This window comes from Phyllostomus discolor, chromosome 2, assembly GCF_004126475.2.
Source record: "Phyllostomus discolor isolate MPI-MPIP mPhyDis1 chromosome 2, mPhyDis1.pri.v3, whole genome shotgun sequence".
Classification (NCBI taxonomy): Eukaryota; Metazoa; Chordata; class Mammalia; order Chiroptera; family Phyllostomidae; genus Phyllostomus; species Phyllostomus discolor.
In genome coordinates this window covers 32943009-32965939 of record NC_040904.2, presented here as the reverse complement: position 1 = coordinate 32965939, position 22931 = coordinate 32943009, and the positions used below count along the sequence as shown (strand labels likewise).

The 22931-nt window shown below is 40.5% G+C and overlaps 1 protein-coding gene across 4 annotated transcripts; it reads right to left on the bottom strand.

The window, feature by feature from the left end:
• On the bottom strand, window positions 1-22687 carry SAMD7 (sterile alpha motif domain containing 7). 4 transcript variants are annotated; one of them, XM_036017666.1, is made up of 9 exons: window positions 22450-22687; window positions 17613-17746; window positions 15513-15639; window positions 12773-12897; window positions 9417-9495; window positions 7529-8157; window positions 6415-6536; window positions 1025-1135; window positions 1-549 (listed from the first exon to the last, which is right to left on the bottom strand). In XM_036017666.1, exons 1-9 carry the CDS (start codon window positions 22485-22487, stop codon window positions 355-357), a joined length of 1560 nt encoding a protein of 519 aa, XP_035873559.1. In that variant the 5' UTR covers window positions 22488-22687; the 3' UTR covers window positions 1-354. The 4 variants fall into 4 exon arrangements, with proteins under 4 accessions (XP_035873559.1, XP_028359110.1, XP_035873560.1 ...); XM_028503309.2 differs by having other exon boundaries at window positions 17613-17718; XM_036017667.1 differs by lacking the exon at window positions 22450-22687 and adding an exon at window positions 21430-21527 and having other exon boundaries at window positions 17613-17718.
• Window positions 22688-22931: the final 244 nt, after the last annotated feature.

Genomic DNA, 22931 nt, shown 5'->3' with positions numbered 1-22931 from the left:
GGGAGTGGGAAATGAGTGAGGAAAGGTTAAAGGGCTCTTTTTTTTTTCTTTCAATATCAGCTGTTTTGGCTTCTTCTGAGTTTTCCTTATGGAACCCCCCACCTGCAACTTTTTCTAACATTTGCACAGTCTTTCCTTTATTTAGCTTGTGCTTCCAAGGGTTCACCTTCAGCCACTTTGTGCTAAGGCCACTTGGGGAAGCCTCTGGGGCCAGGCCTCCTCAGAGAAACTTCAGGAGGCTGGCTTTCTCTCCCTCCCAGCCTCCATCTGGCCCTGGGAAACCCTCACGCACCCTTCAGAATATCCTAGACTCTTTGGAAAACTGACTAAGACAGTTCTTGTTTCTTGCGAGCTTTAATTTTTCATACTGTCTCGCTCATTTCCTTTAGGAATTATTATATCCTGGGAACAGGTATTGTCCAGTGTTTCACCCCAGGGATTAAAATCCAGAGGAGGGGACGTATCTGCTGGTTGATCGAATGCTTGTTTTGTATGGGTAGGAAGTGAAAAACTTTTCTTGTAGAGCATACTTTCCACATGTTGAGACACCTTTGAAGACAAAATAATTATAGTAATTATTAATTAGTAAGCAATTAGTAAGTCTACTAATTATTTTAATAACCCAGTGTTCTCTGCTTAGCCACAGATGGCATCTCTTTCCGATTCTGTATCCAGCAAGCAAGGTTACATTAAGAGTCTGTCAGCCATGGTGGGAGTACTTACACCACAGAAATTGACAGGTGCTACAACTCTGGGTTCACTTTGTTTCTGAAGAGAGCTGGGTGTTAAACGTTTCCCAGCACACCACTGCTTTGTGCCTTCCCAGCTTTACCTAGGAAGGTGTGCTACTTCCCCGGCCCATGTTTTCAGGTTCCCTCACTTCTATTGTGTCTCCACCCACAGAGAGGAAAAGCTAATAAAGAGATTAAATGGGTACTATGAACATCACAACAGGATAAAAGTAACGTGTTTCTGTTGAGTGTCATCCCATTAATACGTATTTAGCTAGGAAAAGTCCCCATACCTGCAATTGGATCTTGAGTGCCGGCCCTAGCTTTAATCCCATGGTGCTTCGAAGATGCTCCTCTGTGAGCAAGGGCAAAGTTTCTCCATCAATTGCATGATCTTTAAACACCTTAGAAAACATGAAAGATGTTAGCTTTATCTCAATGTCTTTTTTTTTTTAAAAAAAGCTCCTTATGTTATATACAGATGTGTTCATTTTGGAGGAAATATTAGGACTTCTGGGGTATGGCACAAAATATTATGGAATTTCTTATTTCAGTTACCCTCTCTTTTGTGCCCAGTAGTGCATTGTTTGTGCTCTTTAATAATCCTGGAATACATGGTAATTCTCTGTTGATAGAACTCAATTCCAGCCTAGAATAGCTAATATTTGAGGGTAGGCTCATGCCTTATTTACCAATGTACCTGTCATGGAGTGACTGGAACATAGCAGACGACAGGCAATAAATGTTGCTGGACAAATTAATGAGTGAACAAATAGTCTGAATAAAGAGATGTGAGTAAAAACCTTCACAGACAAATCTCATCTCTCACATTTACAGGTGCCCTGCTTTCCGTGCACTGCCTCAGCTAAGCGGTAGCGGGAGGAGAGGAGATTGTAGGTGGAGCTGTCCCACTGGGCCTTTCCAACAGGGTCTGTTTGTCCTGACCGTGTAATGGGTGTAACCACGCCTTCCTTTCTTCCAGAAACTAGGAAGGCTGCTGGTGGGCCAAGCTTCCAGGCAGATGAAGGGATGGATAGAAAAAAGCTGAGCAGATTGATAGTACCATAATCTCATGATCTTCAACTTCAATCTGCCTGCTGATTCTATATTTACTGATGAACTTTCTCTTCTTTCTCTCTCATGCTTCCTTCACAATCCTCAAACTTCAGATGTTACAGAATCCTCCCTTATTTTCAACAGATCATATAACTTGCTAATTTAAAAAAAAGAAACCAGTAAATAAGAACTTCCTCTAATTCTGCCTAACAAGCCTAAAACCTTATGTTTTCTCCCTCTGCCCTGATATGTGGAGGAGGGGTCCCCACCATTGAAAGACAACCAGTCTCTCCTTGTGGGTTCCCACCCTCCCACCTTGGGGTCTCACTCAGTAAATAATCCCTTTTCTGGCCTTCCATCTTTCCTCCTTGGCTCTTTCTCATGAGCATTTGAGCAAGTCTCCACCATCATAAAACAAGCAATAAGAATAATAAACATGCGCATGCTTCCTCACTCTGCCTGCAGATACTGCCCATGTCTCTCATGCCCTTTAGAGCCCAGTTTCTCAAAAGAGTTGTGATGCTCTCTGTTTCCATGTTCTTACTTCCTAGTTATTCCTCAGTCTCAAGGGGTCCGACTTCCACCCTCACCTGTCTGTCACACCTGCTCTCTTCTGGGTCCCTAATGAGTCTGTTGTTTCCAAACACATGGATTTGTTCAGTTCTCGTATTTCTTATGCTCGTGGCTGCATTTGACATTGTTGACGACTCCTTCATGAAAAATGTCCTTCCCTTGCCTTCATGCGGCTTCTCCCTCCTGGGCACCCTCTGCCCTCTCCTTTAGAGTCGTCTCTGTGGGTACTGTTTCTTTGTCCATACTTACATGTTAGAGTCCCTTATGCATCTGACCCAGGTCATCTTTGTTGTTCCTGATCCACCTCGGTCTCCCTCTGGGCTTCAGTGAGTGTCTCTCTACACTGCAGCTTCTCTAACATGTGTCTAACTTAGAAGCGTATTTATCTGCTAGCCCTGTTGTTCCCACCCTCAATCAAATTCCAATGTTGCTCATCTGAGGAGGGTTTCCCACTAGTCTGGACACCTGCAACCCATTTTCGTAAGAGTAACCTGAGTGATCCTTCAGAAATATAAAGCTAATTGTGCCACTTCCACATAAAACCTCGACCATCTCTAGGATAAAGTCATAGGCCATTGTTGGGTCTTCGAGGCTTCTCGTGACCCCTCTCCAACTTCAGTCTCCTGTCTTGCCATTCTCACCACTCTCCACTTGGCCCTGGCTCTCTCTGGGCTGCTAGAAACTTCTCCCAAAATCCCAACTATTTGCTACTCTGAATTCTCTCTGGTTCTTGGTCCTTGCCTGGAAATTGCTCCTTTGCCTCACTCCTGCCTCACTGCCTTCCTCAGCTGGTACGCTCACCATCAAGTCTCACTGTTGGTGCTTCTTCCTGTAGGGAGCCATGAGGCCCTCCCGTGTGTTCCTGCCCGGCACATAGCGGCCCTCTCACAGCACGGTCCCGTGGGTTTGGAGTCCCTGACTAGTGTCCTTCTTCTGGACTGTGAGCTCCCTGAGAAGAGGGGCCACGTTTGTCTCGTTTCCTCTGTGTGTCCCGGGCCTTGGAAGGCATGCCCCAGGACCAGCTGAAAACCAGAATCTCCTCGGGAAGCTTCTGTACCAGGGATTTGCGTGCTAATGTATTTTAGCTATTTACAAAATACATTTATTAAGTAATTATTTCTTTTCCAAGTTAATTAAACAGAAAAATTAAACATAATTTTAAACATAAAATTAACTATTTGGCCCACTACAAATTAATGTGGGCCAAAACAAAAGAAATGGACAGTGTGGGTTAGTCTTACAGCCTTCTCTTGGGGAAATGTGTGATCACTTTTAGGTGTCATTGAAACATAAAGAATTACTTAAAGATCTCTTTTACCGCTTTTATGAGCTCCTAGGGGCTCTTGACTAGAAACCATATGGCCCAATATCCTTAATGTAGAGTAATTATAATGGAAAAAGCTAGATTTGTGGTCACATACACATTTTTCAACTACTCCTTTCCTTAGCCCCCTCCTTGATGTCAGTTTTATTTGGCTGCAAAATATTGTTAATGTCTTCTTTGCAGAATTATGGTATAGACTAAATTTAAAAGACAAAATTTAAAAATGACATGCTTAGGGTTCACATATAGTCGACCCAACAAGAATAGGCATTGTTATTATGATTGTTTTGTACATACCGAGAGCGACATAGAAAAGGTTAGGCGAGTTGTCCAAGAAGCACAGCTCGCCAGTTAGAGAACTAATGAATAACAGAGTTTGTACTTCTGGTCCAGGGTTTTTCCTACTTAATCCCAGGGCCGTTCAGAGAAAGGAGCACCAATGAAAATAGCTCAGTACACTACTGGTGGAAATGTGGCCTCATTTGTCTCTCCGTGGCAGGAACTCCAGTGAGCAGTGGAGGGAAACCACGGGGGTCCATTTTCAGAGGGAGCCTGGTAGCCAGGGCCGGAAGTGCGTGAGGGCTGAATGTCCAGCCTTGGTGGGCGAACCCTGGGCCTGAGGCAAAGACACAGAACATGCCACTGTCTCTGAGAAGGCGTCCCATTCTCCCTCTCACGAGTGCAGATGAGGCCATACTTTTAGTAATTTCAGTTATGTTTAGAGAGAATATTTTATCTGCTGAATTCTTTGAACTAGACGTTTACTTAGACAAAATGTGTCGCCAGGTCTCCTGGATGTCCCTGAACAGCTGAGCCAACATCCTTCTCTCTATATCTATGTAAAAGGGTTCATTTGCATAGGGACTTGGATTTTAGTTGTGGTTTTTAATTTTTTTCTGAATTTCTTTTTCTACCTACCAGAGGCAGGTGGAGGGAGATTGCTGAGGAAGCACCTAAGGCAGAGGTAAGGAAGAAGAGGGTGGGGGACAGTGGGTGTAACCTCAACTGGTCCCCGGGGCTGTCAGTAAAAGCCAAAGGCATGTTTTAGACAATGGCGCTTGTGAGGGTTGTGCGCAAGCAGTGCTGCTTAAGAGTTTGCTGCACCCAGTCTGCACCCCATTACATCAGGGGGGATTTCCTATTTCTGTACAGATCACCATCACTCATTGTGGTGGGGTCGCACCCAGGAGAGCAGTAGTGTTCTTGCAATTTATCTCTCCAGTAGCCTCTGAGAAGGAATAGGCTTTAATGAGGAAATAAGAGCAGGACTTGATCCTAAACATATTTGAGAAACACCTAGAATTAATTACTTCTGCCTCTTGGGTGAGATAGGGAGCACTGCCATCCTGCTGGCGAGAGATAATGAGTCAGCGACGCTTGGGTGTTTATGTTTATGTGATTCTGTGTCTCTCCAAGAGGACATTTGGGGTGATAAAGTTTGAAATGCATGTAACATTATTTATTACAAGAGTGGTTATTATGAACTGCACTTTTATGACTGAATCACTGACTGATTAATAATAATGAGAGTTCAAGCAGATCCATCAGAAGTCTACAATCAAATGTAAATCATGCATGAGGTTAATGGCTGATATAATGATGAAATTAGCAATTACTGAGTACTGACAAAAGCCAGGTATCCTTTGTTGCTTACCACAATCCTTTGAGAATATATTATGCCATCCCCATTTTACAGATGAAAAAATGAGCCATAGAGAAGAAGGAGATAACTTGTCTTAGATCACATGTCTAAAAAATGGAAAAGCTAGGATTTGAGCTTCTGCTTTCTAGTTTCATAAGTCTTACTCTTAATTATTACTACACAACTTTTCCATAAGTCTCATAAATGGAAGACAAAATAAAAGAATTAACAGCATTACATAAAGAAAAATATCTCTAACCAAGATCTGGAAAAACAGCATCTCTAATGTAGTTAATTATGATGTTGTTAAATCATAATGTCCTTGCCTTGTGTTTTTCCTTCAATATATAAACACATATTTTAACAAATAAGGACAATGATACCAGACACACTGTTTCAGGCACACTGTTGCTTGAAATTGTGTTATTAAATCACTTGAAAAAGTAAACTATGTGCATGAAAATGTAGCATTGACATATCAAAAACTTGCTGATCCGTGATTTTTGTCACCAGTTTGCCCATGTGAATGAAATTAGTCTTCATTTCAACTGTCCTGACATTATTGTCATTTTAAAGAATATGATATTTATCTACTAGATTGAATTATGTGTGTATGTAGTTTTGTATATTGTCCTAGCATAAATAAAGGATTTTGAAACAGTTGATTTCCAGCTTTTCAGATCTATTGCCTTCTTATCCTTTTTAAAATGTAGTATATATATTTCCGTTACCTACTATGAGTAGCCAAAAACTTCTAGTGCAGAAGTACGTGCCCCCCAAGTGTTGGTTTATGGATGAATAGGGAAGGTAGTAGACATTTCCCATCCTTTTTGGATCTTTGGTCTCTGCATCTCCTAATCTGGGGAGAATTCCCCCCTCTCAGGAGTCTCGATGGAGTAAAAACTTAAGCCAGACACGGGGCCCAACTCCACCAAACAGTCCTGTCCCAGAGTAGCCCTTGAGATAAAAAAGGGGGAGATTATTAGGAATCCTGTCTGAGGACACAATGCAAGTTTGATACAACTCATTGTAAAGGCAGTGTATTTCAAAGTGTCATACTTTTATGAAAATACTTAAATGTAGGTCACCTGAGCATAGTCTGAACACCCTGGAAGGCCACTAATGAAGTCGTGCACGTCACTCACGGTCCATTTCTGAATATCTTCATCCAAAGACAGGTTTTGCCCACTTGTAACCAGCACATGTGTTCCTTAAAAATGGAAAGAAAATTATTTTGTGGTATAAAATTTCCATGGGAAAGGGGGGGTGCTAAGAGCAGAGTTTCATGTATAGCTACATTAATTCCCTCATATTTTATTATTGCAGAGTGATCTCTTTATGTAGATCTGCATGGAGACTCCTTAAAAATATTAAGAGTTATCGAGAGATGTTTTTTAAAAAGCTTAGCTGCCTCCTTTCTTTTCTTTGTCTAAAAGATCTTTAATGACCACAGTAAGTAAACAAAGAAGTTCCAGAGCTGCTTCTCCCAGATTTTAATAGAAATGCCCCGTGGATTTCATTCTGTGGATTAACACCACCATGTTCTGTGATGGTACTGATTTATCATGCTCTCTGGGTGACCCAAGGGTTTAGCTGCATATCTTCATCAAAATGGCAAATTAACACTTTACAAGGGAAGCAGTTGGTCTGGTGGCTAGATCACGACCCATTCCCCCAGTCCTTGTGTTTTAAAATATTTTTATCTAAAGAAGTTCTAGAAAACTATTCAGTGTTTTGGGGAGAGTGGTGAGTTTATACTTTTAGATCAGAAGGTATCATTAACAGTGATGGGCACTGAAAGTTAATGCTACGTTTGTCTATTTTTTTCTGCACTTAAATACAGATAGAATTCATACTTTTAGGCAAGAATCCCTCTATTTTGTGTTGAAAAAATTAACAAGAAATTAAATTAAAATTTTAATGAAAAATTCTGGTAGGTTTCCCCATCCTTCCTCATACTTGCCTTCCTTACCTTTGCTGTAAATTCTCTATGCAGCAGTATACAGAGATGAATTTCACTGATATGGTTTCTTGGAACTAAAGTAATAAAGTGACCTCAAGAAGAGGTCATTCTAAATAGAGTAAAGCAGAGGAAGGATAAAAAGTAGCAAGATGGTTTGGGTTTATTGTGTAAATACTTAAGGACTTGACGACCGGCGGTTCATGAGAATCTGCATTGGTTGTTGGTGCCTGGATACCTGCCTGGCAAAGATTGTTGAGGAAGTGGAGGGTAAACCCCATTCTTTTCACCACAGGCTGCAGAAAACTGCTCTGAGACCTTCTGTCTCCCACCATCCCAGGCCTTAGCTTCCATCCGAGCATCATGGGTTCCCCAGGGTTTTCTGTGGGTGGGCTCCAACTCCCCGCAAGTATTGGCGAGAACTGCGGGTGACTTTTTGTTGATTTCTTTTGACTTCTGATCGTTTTGAGCTTCGATTTCTGGGCCTTTTGCATACTCATCCTCTTTATAGGGAATTACATGAATCTTGCCTAGGGATTTTTCTTCTGCTTGACTTTTGGAACTCTCAGTATCACTGTCTAGAACTTTCTGATTCCCTGCACCTCTCCTGAGATGAGGACATTTCTGCCCCCAGCCCTCTAGAAAGTGTGGACCAGTTGCCACAAGCATGGGGTTTCCATGAAGGTTTCTCAGGGAGCGTCTGTGTAAATGCAGGTCACTGGCAGGGAGCATGGCCCTTCGGTGGCAGGTGGTTGGGCCGGCTGAGATACTGGAGCCATAGAGGAATGGTATCCCTAGACTTGCTAATCCCTTGGGATTCACTTGTTCTATTCTTCTTTGCTGGTAAATGGCATGCATTTCCATTTCCATCCTAAAAACAAAACAATGCATTTTACACAACCTAAGAAAACCATTACACATATAATTTTTTGGTGATGGAAGGAGACTTGACTTTGGGTGGTGAACAAATACGATATACATATGATGTATTATAGAACTGCACACCTGAAGTGTGTATAATTTTATTAACAAATGTCACTCCAGTAAGTTCAATAAAAATTTAAAAACTGAAATATAATTTTAATAGCCTTCTGCCTTTCCTCATACAGCATCTCTGTTTTTCCTGTGAGTCTTCACACTGCTTATCTGAAGTTTGTTGGTTGAAAACACAAATCCCCCATTAAGCCACTGGGAAGGAAACTTTAGGCTAAGATCTGAGGGTAAGGGGCATGGCTAACTGTCACAATGGAAGCCCAAGGCCAGTCTGTAGAGATTTACCTCTACTAGATATGACAAATTCAACAGATTTGCCTGTTAAATTTATATAAATTTTTAATATAAATCAATAATGCCGCACAGGGCAGTTTCTTGCCAGAGATTAATCCTCAAAGAAACTGAAGCTCTGGAAGAGGTTGTTCAACCTTGCCATATAATTTTAGAGGGACTCAAGAAATGCAGGAAGTCAGTGCAAGTCTCAACTGTTACAAATTACTTCAAAGGTCAAGGGCTGGGAGGAGGGGAAGAGGGCTTAGTTTGCTTATTGGTTATCACCTGGATCTCTTAGGTTACCTTCTTTTCCCCACAGGTCATACTCTAGTCATACCCTTCTCTTTCTCCTGGTAGCTACAGCTAAAGGCCACTGCTGGGTGGACATGAGAAGTGGGATTGGCAAGCTTGGTCTCTACCTCTGGATAGAATTGAAATCATTGAAGACAAAAATGCCAGTATGAATTTCAGAGGAATTGCAGCTAGGCATTGGAGTCATGAGACTTTGAAAAACTATTAGGGTCTATAAGCTTAGCTTCACTATGTAATTTTCTAGTCTTGCTTTTACCATATATATATTTCTTTTTGTAATATTCTTGAAATGTTTTTGTAAGTAATCACAACTAATCAGTGCATGTGTGTATATATCTATATAAAGGGATGTATACATAGATATATACATATACATTCATTCAGTGTACATGTGCACACAAATCTAACAACATACACAAATGCAACAATATACAACTATAATAAAAAATGAATGTATATATAGCTGCATCTATTTACTTCTCTATCTCAAACAGATGAATAAACAAACAAGTGGATGCATAGAAAACAAATAAAGCAACACCGTTACGTTACCTGGCAGTATGCTGCCTTTGAATCATTTCATTCCTTCTGGCCATTGCCTTTAAGGATTCAGGTGGTAAAATGCCCCAACCTTAAGAAAGAAAATCACCATCCACCCCACAGACAAATGAACAATATCCATTTGAAAATAATGAAAAAGTTTAAGATTAGAACAGTATTCGCAAATAACGGTTGAGCACAGTGTTGGAAGCAGTGTCAGTTCACTGCTATTCAGCATCTTAGAGTCGTGTTGGTGAGGGCACGATGACACCACATCATTTTTTTCTTTAAGGATGGGTCTCATGACTGGTGATATTTCCTGCCATTTCTCAAAAAGAAAAAGATGAAATAAACTGTGGCTCTCTTGATCTCCTGCTTTTGAAGTAAAAATTGATAGCCTTTTTTCCTCTTTGGTACAAGAGGATTTAGTTGATCTTTAAAAAAATTGTAAGTACTTCCTGATGCACTGAAATCCCTAGAAATAAATGCATGACTTAAGTGGATAAAATATGTAGTTCTCTGTGTGAGCATTTTGGTGTATCTGAGGAAAATATGTTTTCTGAAACAATTTCAACTGAGTTGGGTAGCAATCATATTCTTTGCTTGCGTCAACCTTCTAAAATGTCTTGAAATAATGGGAGCATAACCAGAATTTAAGGCCAACTCTTGCCTAGTAACTTCATGCTATATTGATTTTTTTCTTCATGTACACTGTCAAAGTGCTTAAAGTCTTTACTGGTGTTTCTCAAACCATCTGTGGTGAGAACATTTTTTTCTTTTTAAATTTCCAACTCATCATGGACCAACACTTAAAAAAAAATACAATAAAGTGATTTTTTTTAGAAAAATGAAATGCAAACAAGAACAAACGCAAGCAAAAATTTTTTTAGAGTATGACATTAATAGACATAAAACTACCCTATCAAATTGCTATAAAAGTTCCTAAGCCCTTATTCTCTCCATTTATACATTCAGTTGTACAAACACTTCACAGACCAGTACAGGTCCACAGAGTGCACTCTAATAGTAATAGACACACAAACTGTACATAGTTTTGTTCAACTATATTTTTACTTGTTTATGTCTGTTCTCCCCAAAAGGAGGGTAAGTATCATGGAGGCTAGAGCTTTTTCTTGTACTTGCTCTGTGAGCTCATTAAACTATTAATAATAATCTATCTTGAAATAAACCACGATATACTTTTTTGAGATCTGTTGTCATTTTTAAAAAGCAGGAGTTAGGTGAGGTGACCTCTAAAAATCCTTCTGACTCTAAAGCTGTATATTTTTATAGTTCAGTGGCTTCAAGATTCACCTTTAACCGGCTGACATGCATGAAAGTGCCAGCTCATGGCGTACTACCCACAGATGCAGAGAAAGTCCGTGTGAAAATTCCAGAGTGGAGAACACAATTCTAATCACGAGATTTTAGGACCTTTTGAAATCCAGACTCACCAAACCTGTTCCAGGTATTTTTCTCTTTCCCAAATAACTGACCTCAAACTTAGTATTAGTCAAACCGTAACAAGTCACTCCCTACCTAACATCCCAATTTTTGAAATAGGCCGTTGTCTTAATTTCTATGTTGCTAACTTACTTAGAAGCTTAGTTTCCATAGTACTGAGGCCTTGCCTTGCCTTTGCTTACTTGCTTGCATATCAGCCTTGAGGTGAGAGACCTGACCTATGTTTCTGGGACAGATGGTCAACCTGCCTGTTTGTATCCAAATAACTGGCAGTTTCTGAATTCTCCATCTCTGTGAGGGACACTCTGAGTCAGTGGTCTCTTCATCTGTCATCTGTAACCATGACAATCGATTTACTGGGTTCTTGCTGCTGAATGGGACCTCCATCCAGAAGCAGCTGTCTTATTTGCTCCTCTGGCCACTCCAGGGTGGGTTTTTAGTTTCACAGCTGCTCGAATGCCCAATCTCAATGCAGAGGATCCATGCGCTGGGGTAGCTCAAATCCAGGCAGGCCAGTGTCTTCACTGGCCCTGGTACCAACCATATTTCTTTTTGGGGCAGGCTTTTCACTCACACTGTTCCTATCTATCAAGACTTGTTGGAGCTGGGAAACAGGGACAAACAGAAACTCATGAATATAGTTTTGGGGTGATAAGTTGCATCAGTTTTATCTTCAATGTGGTAAGAAAATTCTCGCCTCCTAGTCTCTCTGGAGGCCCCACCAGTCATGTTTTCACTGTCATCACTCCAATGAAATGGCTCTTATCAAGATTACCAATGACACCCACGTAGCTAAATCTAATCATGTATCTTTAGTCCTCATCTACTTGATCTATGGGTGGCATACTTGACACAGTTGCCCAATCTCTCCTTAAATAATTTCTTCCCTTGCCTTCTAGGCCTCCACACTCTCCTGGATTTTCTCCAGCTTCACTGGTTGCTCCTTTTCTCTCTCCCTTGTTCTTCTGCATCTCTCAATGCTGTTGATATGTCCCAGAGATCACTCTTTTAACTTTTATCCACACTCACTATATAGATGATCTCATCTAGTCTCATGTATGCTGATAACTTCCAAAATCATCTTGACAGTATCTCCAGAAGTCCTGCCTGGACTTCAGCTGCCTTCCTGATGTCTCTCATTGGTCGTCTGTTATGTATCTCAATTGTAATACAAGCAAAACTGAGCTCATAATATCTCTCCTTCCCTCAAGAACTCTGCTCCTATCACAGTATCCCTCAACTCCATAAACAGCCACTTCACTTTTTTGATTGCTCAGACCAAAAGATTTGATGTCATTCTTAACACTCTTTCTCACACCTCATATCTTAACTATGAGAAAACCCTGTTGTTTCTACCCTCAAAATAGTTACAGAATCCAATCATTTCTTACTATTCCTACTGTCACCACCCAGGGCCAAGCCATCATAATCTTTTGACTATTCCAACAGCCTATTTACTACCATCAGTTTATCCTCAGAACTTGGTTGTATCAAGACTGTTCCCAGAACAGCAGCCAGAGTGGTCCTGGTAAAAAGTAAGTCCGACCATGTCATTACTTGTTCAAACTCATCAAAAGCTTTCCATTCTTACTCAGAATAAAAGGCAAGTCCCCACTAAGACCTAACAGGCCACATACAAACTTCCCTAAGCCCCTTTAACTTTCAGATCTCATCTCATGACTTCATCAGTTCCTTACATGGACGATAAGACAGATAGTAATGTTGCAGATTTTCATGTTATTCATCAGTAAATTGGGTAGGAGGAGTGAAGCAACTTACAGTTGGTCACACAGTGGTAATTTAGACCTAAGTACTAACTGCAGAAGCTGCAAGCACAACTGCTACGTCCTGCAACCATCCAGTTCACAGTGGCTCCGCAGAGGACAGCCATCGACTGCTCATACCTGAATAAACACAATTGGGCATCATGTTCGGCATGCTTGCATTTGGTAGAACAGAGGATCCAAATTGGGATGGAACACAAAACTGTCTTGGGTCAGTTGGAGCTACAGTGGAAGGCAATAAATCTCTAGGGAGAAAGATATCAAATAGATAAAATGAGGATGGAATTGTAGAAAATTTCCATTGCATAGGCAGTGAGTTTTTTAATTGCCATACGGGATCCTATCATCTCTTCCCAAAAGTAAATATAAAATTCCTGTACTCTCTATTAGTTTAAGTAGAAATATGGGGAGAAAGATTGGCAGGAAGAACTCTAGTAAGGAAGGGTTGACCTGACTGACAACAACAGAGAAATCAGGAAAGGAAAGTTTTAGGGATGTCTGAAAGAAAAAAATCTGATTTTCCATGACCAACATAATGTTCCTTTAAAAAAAAAGTTCATTGATCTCTGAACTCTTTATTGGCCTTCTGCCCCTGCCCTGCAAGGGTGCTCCACTTCTGCTGCCTTAATGCCTCAGAACTTTGGTGTCATTGACCTTGAACACCACTTTGCCATCCATAATCCTGTGGGTGATCATCTTTTGGATGGATTGCAGGGAGTTGTTACTGTCTGAGGTGTCACCAAGATCAAAGTCCTCCCCTTCTTTCAGTAGGTGGCAATGACAATGATCTTAGCCTCCAGCTTGACCTTGATGATCAGCAGGGCCTCATACTCCTGGGGCTGCTGCTGCCCCTCTGCCTGGGGCTGAGCCAGCTCTGACTCCAGGAGCAGCAGAATCCTGTGGAGCTGTTCCATCTGCATGGCATAGTGTGTCTCCACCTCCCCAAGGCTGTTCTCTAAGCTGGCCTTCAGATTTCTCATGGAGTCCAGGTTGATTTCCAAGGGCTGGACGACACGTCTTAGCTCCATGAATGTCGTTTCAGCAGTTTCTAGCTCAGTGATCTGTGAAGTGACCCTTGTGGTGCTCTCCTCAATCTGCTGAGACCAGTACTTGTCTAGTTCCTCTCAGTTCTTCTGAGCCAGCTTGTCAGATTGGACCCCCATGTCCGCCATTATCTTGATTAGGTTCTGAGATGTGGAGACATCCAACTCTACGGGCAACCCAGACTTGGCAATCTGGCCTTGTAGACCATTTACTTCCTGTTAGTGGTTCTTCTTCCTAAGGAACAGCTCCTCCTTCAGAGTCTTGACCTCTGTTTCCAGCTGCAGCTGAGTGATATTTATGTCATCAGTGACCTTTCAGAGCCCATTCACGTCACTCTCCACAGACTGTTGCATGGCCAGCTCCATCTCATTCTTGACTCTGAAGTCTTCAGCAGAAAGGCTGGCATTGTCAACCTGCAGAACAATGCAGACATTGTCCACAGAAGTTGCAAAGATCTGGGTTCTCACGTCCTTAATGGTCCTGAAGTAATGCTTCTAGTCTCTGACCTGGGGTTTCTTCTTCTCCAGATGTTCCCAGATTTTACTTTTTGGTCTCCAACTATCAGCTTCCAGGCTCCTTATCTTCTCCCAGTAGGAGGCCAGGTGGTCATTCAGGCATTCATAGTCTCCTCTTTCTGGATGCCCCCTATGCCCACCAGGTCCCCAGACCCCCTGCTACCTCACACACCCATGGAGTGGAACACAGAGATCTAGGAACCCGAGTCCCAGCAGCTGCACACACACTGGCCATGCTGCTGGCTGGCTGGGCTGGTGGCTGAGTGACCTCACAGAGCTCAGGGGTCCAGTAGTTGGTGGAGAAGCCAAGTCTCAGGTTTGAGCCACCCCAACATACTGGTCTGAGCACAACATTCTTTTCTCATTTAATGGAGATATTTGGCTTTGGTTTTGCCATCTGGTTGACCTCCTGGGTAGGTGGTTTATTTATTTTGCCAAAATTCAGTGGTCTCTAGAAGTCAAATTTATTGTTCACACTCCGTGAACAAGAATAAATAATAGATTTTAAATTTTTCCTCAAAATGCCAAAATATTCTGAAGAAGATAAGGTAGAAAACTGCCCGTGTGCAATGTAGATACTGATGATGTCACTTTTATTGAAAAGAATGAATTATTCTATTATAGGAAGTGCAGGGTACCCAATTATTATGAACTAAATTGTGTCCCCTCAATTCTATATGTGGAAGTCCTAACCCACAATGTGATTGTACTTAGAGATAAGGCCTTTAAGGGGCAATTAAGGTTGAATGAAGACCAAAGGGTGGAGTTTTAATCCAACAGGACTGGTGTCCTTATAAGAAGAGAAAGAGGTACCAGGTGTGCATATGTAGAGAGCAAGAGGCCACGTGAGGACACAGCAAGAAGAGCTGTCTGCAAGCCAAGGAGAGAGGTCTCACCACAAACCAACTCTGCTGGCGCTTTGATCTAGAACATTGAGCCTCTAGAACCATGAGAAATAAATTTCTGTTGTTTAAGCCACCCAGTGTGTAGCATTTTGTTATGGCAGCTCTTACAGACTTCACCGGTGTTTGCATCTGCACAATGCCTGTCACGTAGTGAAAATGCTCATCAGCTCTTTGCAGAGTATGTCAAGCAGGCTTCAAAAGGGAAATGGTGGGAAGTGCATTGAAGGTACATACAGCCAGCAGAGTGTTTTGATGTGAATTACTGCACCACAGTTCACTTATGTTAATGAAATTACATTAGACCATAAAACAACTCTGGGGTTAAAATCATTCAAAACCTTAATGACTGAGTGTCCATGTTCTCTTTGACCACAGTATTATGTTGGAAAGAAATACCTGTCCACAGTTGGAGGTTCAAATGGTGAGGGAGCCAGCGGGATCCTTTGCTGCCCTGATGCTGTCAGTAAAGGGTTCATGGCCATCGTTGGATTTATCATCAGTACCTCTCGCCACTGGTGGAATTCTAAAAAGAACCAGAAAAGTATATCAATAAACATCTCTACTTTTTGAGAACTATTTGAATTTTTCTTAAACACAATGAACGCCATCTGTATTTTCTCAACACTTGGGAAGGCTAGCTGCCCAAGTTACACAAAAAGCCCTCGAATGTAAGCACCCAGATACAACCGTAGAACTCAGTGTTTTATCCATGTGCCCTTGAAATTTGTTGTGGAGTCCACAGGTAATATCATCACACTACAAGCAATAATAAAGTTAAACCAGCCTTGCAAGATTCTAGAAATACCACCTGCCTTTCTTACAATGTACTTTGATTTGTATGTTTCCAGAGGTAAAAATGCATGTATTCTCCTTTATGTTCAGTCATTGGAAAAATATTCCTATGTAATTGATAAGATTAAAACAAAAAAGAATGGGCAATCTCCTTAATAGCTAAAAATATGTCTAATTAGAAGGGATATAGGCTGAAAGCATGAGACTGTATTTAATGAGAACAAATGACCAAGTTAAATTCAAACATGCATAAGCACAAGGATTCATGGCTTTGTCTTCAGATCAGAAAAAAGAGACACTTGTCAAGGGGATAATATTTTGCCTTATATTTGTGTTAATTATTAATGTCCTTTGAATAATTTTAAATACTAAATAGGTACTAGTCAAACAGGTCATTTTACCTTCTTCTTCATCCTTAGTTGTCAATCAAAACAAACAAGCAAACAAAAAACAATATACCTGCAACTATGTTTGAAAAAAAAAGGAAATTATGAAGAAAAATTCTGCTTTTCAGAGTCATGATCTTTCATTCTTTCTTCCTTTCTTTGTGATTTAAATAGTAAATGGTCAATACATTCATATGCTTCAATAACTAAAAATATAGTGATATTTAAGTAAGCATCACTTCTTTAGCGTCTTTATCAGACTTAAACCTACTGACCAAATTGGAAATTCAAGTCCATGGGTCACTTAACATTTGCTTTCGCTATATATATATCTGTCACATTGTAAAAGTGCTGATGTATTTTCACTGTAATCTCTATTGGGATTAGAATAAAAATATCTGCTGGGTGCCTGCCAGTCATGGGGAGAATGCCAACACAGAGTGCAGGCTGGGGATACGGCAGCCATGGGCCTGCGATTCTGGCAAGGACACTGCTCTGTGGCTTCACATTGCAGGTCCACCACGTGAGATTTGGGGCACAGCCACCACAACAGTACAACGTGGGACAAAACTGGTGTTTCATTTTGAAACATTATGAACTTTGATTTCTGTCACAAAGTGACTATCATTTGCAGAATTTGAATTTATCAATGAATGAGATAGAATCTTTGAAAGTATAAAATATAGTGCTCCTCTTGCACTTTATGTGGTGCCTGAGGTGAACCAGGAGGAAGGAGAAGGAAGAAAGGGAGTGGTGCAGAATTCCCCCAGTGCAAGAATTGCCTAGACGTTGACACCCCTCTTCTTCTCACATACCCACTCAGGAAATGCTGTGGAAATCAGTCATCAAAAGTAGATGAGACTGTTTTATTTGGGATTCCCCTTAAGCAGGCCTTGAGACAAAAGCTTGAGTGCAGGGAGTTTATGGGGAGGTGACCCTAAGAAGCCCACATGATGAGAGAGTGGGGAAGTGAAATCAGGAAAGGAAAAGCCAATAAGGGGTGAGGTATGTGTGAGTCACCACTGTGGGCAACTGGTGCTCAGCCCTGCTGGGGATCCTCTAAGAAACCGTGTGGTACACACGGGAGAAATGTCCCAATGAAGGACAAAGAGTTGGCTATTTGCCAATTAATTTTTGTTGGCACACTTCTCCCTCACATCTGGGTTATGCCTGAGCCTGGTCCAACAAACCGAGGTTGAGCAATGCAGGTGCTTGAGGTGGAAAATGACCTCCACAGTTGCAGGTGAACTCAGAAGTTGGCGAGAACATCCGGGATCAGGCAGCAACGTGTCTAGTGCAGTTGAGGCAAAGCAGTTACCTTCTAATGTCATTCCACTGGATAATCGGTACAGATGCCTTTCTTCCGGACTGCCAGGCTCGCCAGCCACAGGCGTATTTCTACGAGGCTCTGTAGGGTCCATTATCTGCAATGACACAGCGGGTTTTTTTCCACTGTCGGTCACATGTTCAGTGAAATAAGTGGGGAACACAAGGTTATCAGGCTAATGAAGATGAAGAAATGAGTCATCAGAGACAAGTCTCATCTACTTTAAATCTAATCTAAAACCCTGCTTGGTACCATATCTGTTCTGGATTCTAAGGCTCTTGGGTCTGGCTTTCTTTTTGCAATTCCAAGGGAGTTCAATGTAATCTATAAAATTCTGTTATACTTTTGATATGGTAGTTTATTATTTTTTAATCAGTCCACCAAGTTATTACTTAAAGTGTAACTTATTTCCAATGTCTAAGCAAATATCCTGATGTCGTTGAGGTCTCTGGGGAGAAGTCACTGACACCTACCACACCTACGTGTTATGATTCTGGCCTCCACTTGACTGTCTTTGGTGAGCAAGTGCTTCTTTACTTATCACTACCATATCTATTGCTGCCCAAATTTTCTTAAAAAAATCATTGCCTGGTGTTGTAGACTAAATGTCTATGTACCCCTTTCCCCCAAATTCCTACGTCGTAACCTAATCCCCAATGTGACGGTGTTTGGAGGTGGAGTATTTTGGAGGCGATGGATCCCTCATGAATGGGGTTAATGCCTTTAGAAATGAGACAACAGAGATCTCCCTCACCCTCCTGCCACATGAGGACTCAGCAAAAACATGCCCGTCTATGAACCAGGAAGAAGTCCTCACAGACGCTGAATCTACTGGCATCTGCATCTTGGACTTCCTGCCTCTGGGAAATTCCCGTGTTTGTAAGCCACTCAGACTATAGTTTTCTGTTATAGCAGCCTGAACAAACTAAGGTGCCTTTTGTTTTGATGTTATGCCTGTAATCTTTTGTTTTATCAAAATTACATATAAAATAACTTCCCTGACCAGTGTGGTTCAGTTGTTTGGGGATCATCCCACAAAGCAAAGGGTTGCCAGTTCGACTCCCTGTCGGGGCACATGCCTGGGTTTGGTCCCCAGTAGGACCAAAGTGTGTGCAAGAGGCAACTGATGGATGTTTCTCTCTCACATCCATGTTTCTCTCTCTCTCTTTCTCCCTCCCTTCCCCCCTCTCTAAAAATATATAAATCAAATCTTCAAAAGAATAACTTCATATTTGTATTTTCAGGTTCACAGCAAAATTGAGTTGACAGCACAGAGAATTGCCATATGCCTCTCTCCCACCAATTTATAGTTTTCTCTAGAGTGGTACACTTGTTACAATCGATAAACCTACCTTGACACATCACTGTCACCCATGGGTTCATGCTAAATGTCATACATTCTGTGGGTTTTGACAAATGTATAATGATATGTATCCATACAGACCAGTTTGGCTGCCCTGAACCAAATTATATCTTGAAGCAAATATTACCAGGACACTGCCAAGGAAATATATTGGGATTGACCCAATCTTTCACTTCATTAGCCAGGTAGATAGTTGAGGCTCCAAATCTCTGTTCCTGTATACACACTATTTTGGAGATACTGAGTCATAGGGTCAACCTATGAGTCCCTAAATACTTTTACATTTTCTGGGTATCCTCTTCATTAAAAAAAACATGTAGACACGTTGTGAAGCAAGGTCACTTTGCTACGGCAGATGAAATGCTTTTGAGTCAAAGTGCAGACTGGAATGTCCATCTTACACAGGAGGTAACCCGAGCTTCGGGAGAGCGCTGGTGCTTAGGTTTGCATTCAGCTGGATTTCTCTGACCCAGAGCTCTAATCCTGGATGCTCAGCACTTTAGGAGGATGAGGACTCCTTAATCTTTGTCTTCAGACTCTTACCCTCAATGAACCCCTTCAGACAGCACACAGGAGACTTAGCTAGTGCTAATTCTGTCTCAACTGATTAGGGCAGTAATAGTAAGACATGAACTTCATGAACTAAAGCCCTTGCCAAATCAGCAGATTTTTACTGAATGCTTGCCTGGTCCACAGTAGCCGGGAACAAAAGCTGGTCCACAGCAGCTAGAAGCAAATTTGATCTATTTCGGTTTCTCATTGACTATACTATGACCATTCAATAAAGTTGGTGCAGTTTGAGTTTGGCTAACCCTGCTTTTGAGCAATTATTTAGAGAATATTTATTGCATGTATGATGCATGAATTCTAGGGTATATTCATTTTCAGTAAATTAATTTTTAAATAACTGCTGTATTTGGTAAAAGGAAGATCAGTAGAATTAAGTGTTTCTAAAATTCTGAGAAAAATAAATATAAATTCTTAAATTAAAATGAGAAGGAGATATCTTTAGAGGTCTTTTGTTAAGGTATAAAACCATCCTCAGGATCTTCAAATATTCACTATTCTAAGTGTCCTATATTAATGTGGGTCCTGAAAAGCATTTTAATGCCAAAGCATAGTTCACACTTCTTGAAGTATATTTTAGTTTTTAAAAATTATAAATGGGAAATCATTTTTAAAATTAGGAAGGCAGAAAGAGCTGCTTCAAAGCATTTCATTGTCGAATACTTCTAAAAGAAAAATTTGCTGTGAAAAGAGAAATCACGCTAATTTCTCATATCTATAGTTAGAAGTGTGAAAAAATTATTTTTACCTTTAATACAAAACATTTTAAGAATAATTACATAAAATATTGTATAAAATACAAATTATTGTATTCGGAATACATTTGTGAATTGAAATGAAGTTCCAGGTAAGACTAGACGAATAAATTGGCATAAAATACTTGACTGTTCTAATTGTAGAATCCCATATTTCTTGAGAAGATTACAAGGGAATTCTAAAATTATCCAAGTACTTATTTCAAGTGGAAGAAATATTTTAAAATATCTCCAACCCAAATATGCATCACAGTAATTTATAACAGGACAAATGACATTGTTCCTTAAAATCTGAGTGACTAATGTCACCTTCAGTCCCCACCCCACCTCTTCCACAAGGCTTCTGCCCAGTCTTGGGGATTTCATCCTTGTGGGCACATTGTCTATGAGTTTTTGCTCTCGTGGGGCTCCCAGTCTACTCCATGGCTCACCGACTCAGAATGTAGTGCATTTCTCTCAATATCCACATAAAGCCATTCACAGTGTGTACTGTGTAGCCGACTTTACTGAGGTCTTGGCCGACTGGAGGGGGATGTGTGTCAAAAACAACTTAAAATTGAACGTGACTTTTCCATTATGAAACATTCCTTCAGGTAATTTTGACAAGTCAGGGTCTGGTTTCTTGTTCATTTTCTTGACCTTCCTTCAGCTGGTACCCCAACAACTCCAAACCAATTCCTCCCACTTTGTTTTGCAGAAATCTCTCTAATCCCTCTCCCAGACTCTGCTCTGAGTCTCTCATCAATAGGCCTTCCACTCTGGGTCACTGTGTACTCCCTCCCTACCCCATCTTTGCCATGTACAGGAAGTTTAGAGAATTCTTTCCTGCTGGTTTGAATGATGCCGATAACATTCTACTTTTACAAGGCAGCTAAACTTAATTTTGGTTTTAAATTACAATAAGCACTTTTTCTGTTATTCTAAAACAGTATAAACAAAAATGAGTTATCACTGTAGTACTGCCAACAAAAACAGTTAATACAGAAGCATTTGGCAGTGGTCATAAAATATATTTCACTTTTACTAAAGGCATGTGCTTTAGTACTTTTTAAACACATCGCATCACTGTGGGTACCTTGGAAAGTGATGCTGAAGACAAATGGCATGTGTTTGGTGCCCTTACCTCTTACTTCTTTCCTTTCTGGAAGCTCATTGTCATTAGATCCACCCACGCTTTCTTGCAATGTAAAGTTCTAGGCACATTTGCAGATATTGTGACACGATGACATAAATCTTTGACATCATTAAACGAGTAGGAATGATACAATTTCTTTCCTACTTGAATTCAAAATAGTTTATGTGCTACTAGAGCTTGCATAAATTCTGTTCACTTTCTTCAAAACATTGTGAGGTGAAACCTCTTGAATATAAATTTGTACATAGACTAAAGTGAAATTCTAGCAGTACTCGTGTAATTGAACTGAACTTTAGGTATTTTAGATAGTTTTAGAGAACAAGTTAACAAATAGTAACATGAGTTTATATTCATGATTACGATCATGTGTTCCTCAATGGTTTCTCCTGAAATTTTCTGCCCTGACACTTTGTGTTCCATGCATCACGACAACTTTTGGCCCACAGTTATCTTCAGCAATGGGAGCCCACTAAAACAATAATGTATAGTAAATGTATAGCAGTGACAGAGAGGCAGGCACTTAATATATTTGAAGATGACAAAATACTTACATTTATTTACAACTTCAAGCTGACTTTATCTTTTAAAAACTTCCTTTTACTTTTCCTTAAAGAATAACAACCAAGGCAGTATTTATTTCTTGATTTGGTAGAAGCAGTATTTTATCTTTACTCTTTAGTAACTTCACCCAAATAAGAATTTATTAGCTAACTTACTGCTAGTAACAGAGCTAATAACATTTACAGATAAATCTTTATATACATGTATTTTTCCAAAGTGCACTGTGTTTTATTTTTATATTGTACCCACCCAGTGATTATGTGAAGAATGCAATTAATGATATTTATACAAGATTATTTTCTTAGTTCTTCATTTTTTACTTGAGACTCCTGCAGAACTATATTCCTTTTAAGACAAAATCGCCCTTTCATCTTACATGTGCAAATGTTTTAGTAAAAGTGACTAGCCTCAGTCTGGACTCATCAAAGTGCAGATTTGTATACTTACGTCCTCTGTGAAGACCTCTTGGTTTTGACATTGCTCATGGGAAAACCATCCAAAGACTGTCTGTCTTTACATCGCAGAAGCTCCTCTGACTATGGGCTGAAAACACATCTGACAAATGGTGCAGACACTCTTAATTAATTCACCTTGCCTTAAATACTAACTCAACTAAGTTGATTAGTCCAGTTTCGTGACAGAAACGCTGCCCTCCGATATCCTCCACAGACAGGCGGAAAGACGTTAAGCCCCAGGAAAGTGCAAACAGTGCACATAAACCTGCCTGGGGGTTTAGCTTCAGTTTTAATCCTTCTTTAGTCTCTAAGATGCTTTGCAGGCGTTCGCTTAATGCCACTCAGCGACACAAAGGGAAAATACTATATAAATTAGTAATAAGCTTTTCTTTGATGGAAAAATAACATTTCATATTTCCAGTGGGTTTTAGTGGAAACGTTTCTTTTGTGAGTAGGAAAAAAAACTAAGTTGTT

Excerpts from the sequence above, each read along its gene's own strand:
- SAMD7 (XM_036017666.1), bottom strand. The coding sequence starts at position 22,487 with ATGAGCAATGTCAAAACCAAGAGGTCTTCACAGAGGAC. Across the intron at positions 15,640-17,612 it reads CAGTGGAATGACATTAGAAG|AATTCCACCAGTGGCGAGAG; the intron begins GTAACTGCTTTG and ends GGTTCTTTTTAG. Across the intron at positions 8,158-9,416 it reads CAAAGGCAGCATACTGCCAG|GATGGAAATGGAAATGCATG; the intron begins GTAACGTAACGG and ends TTTTGTTTTTAG.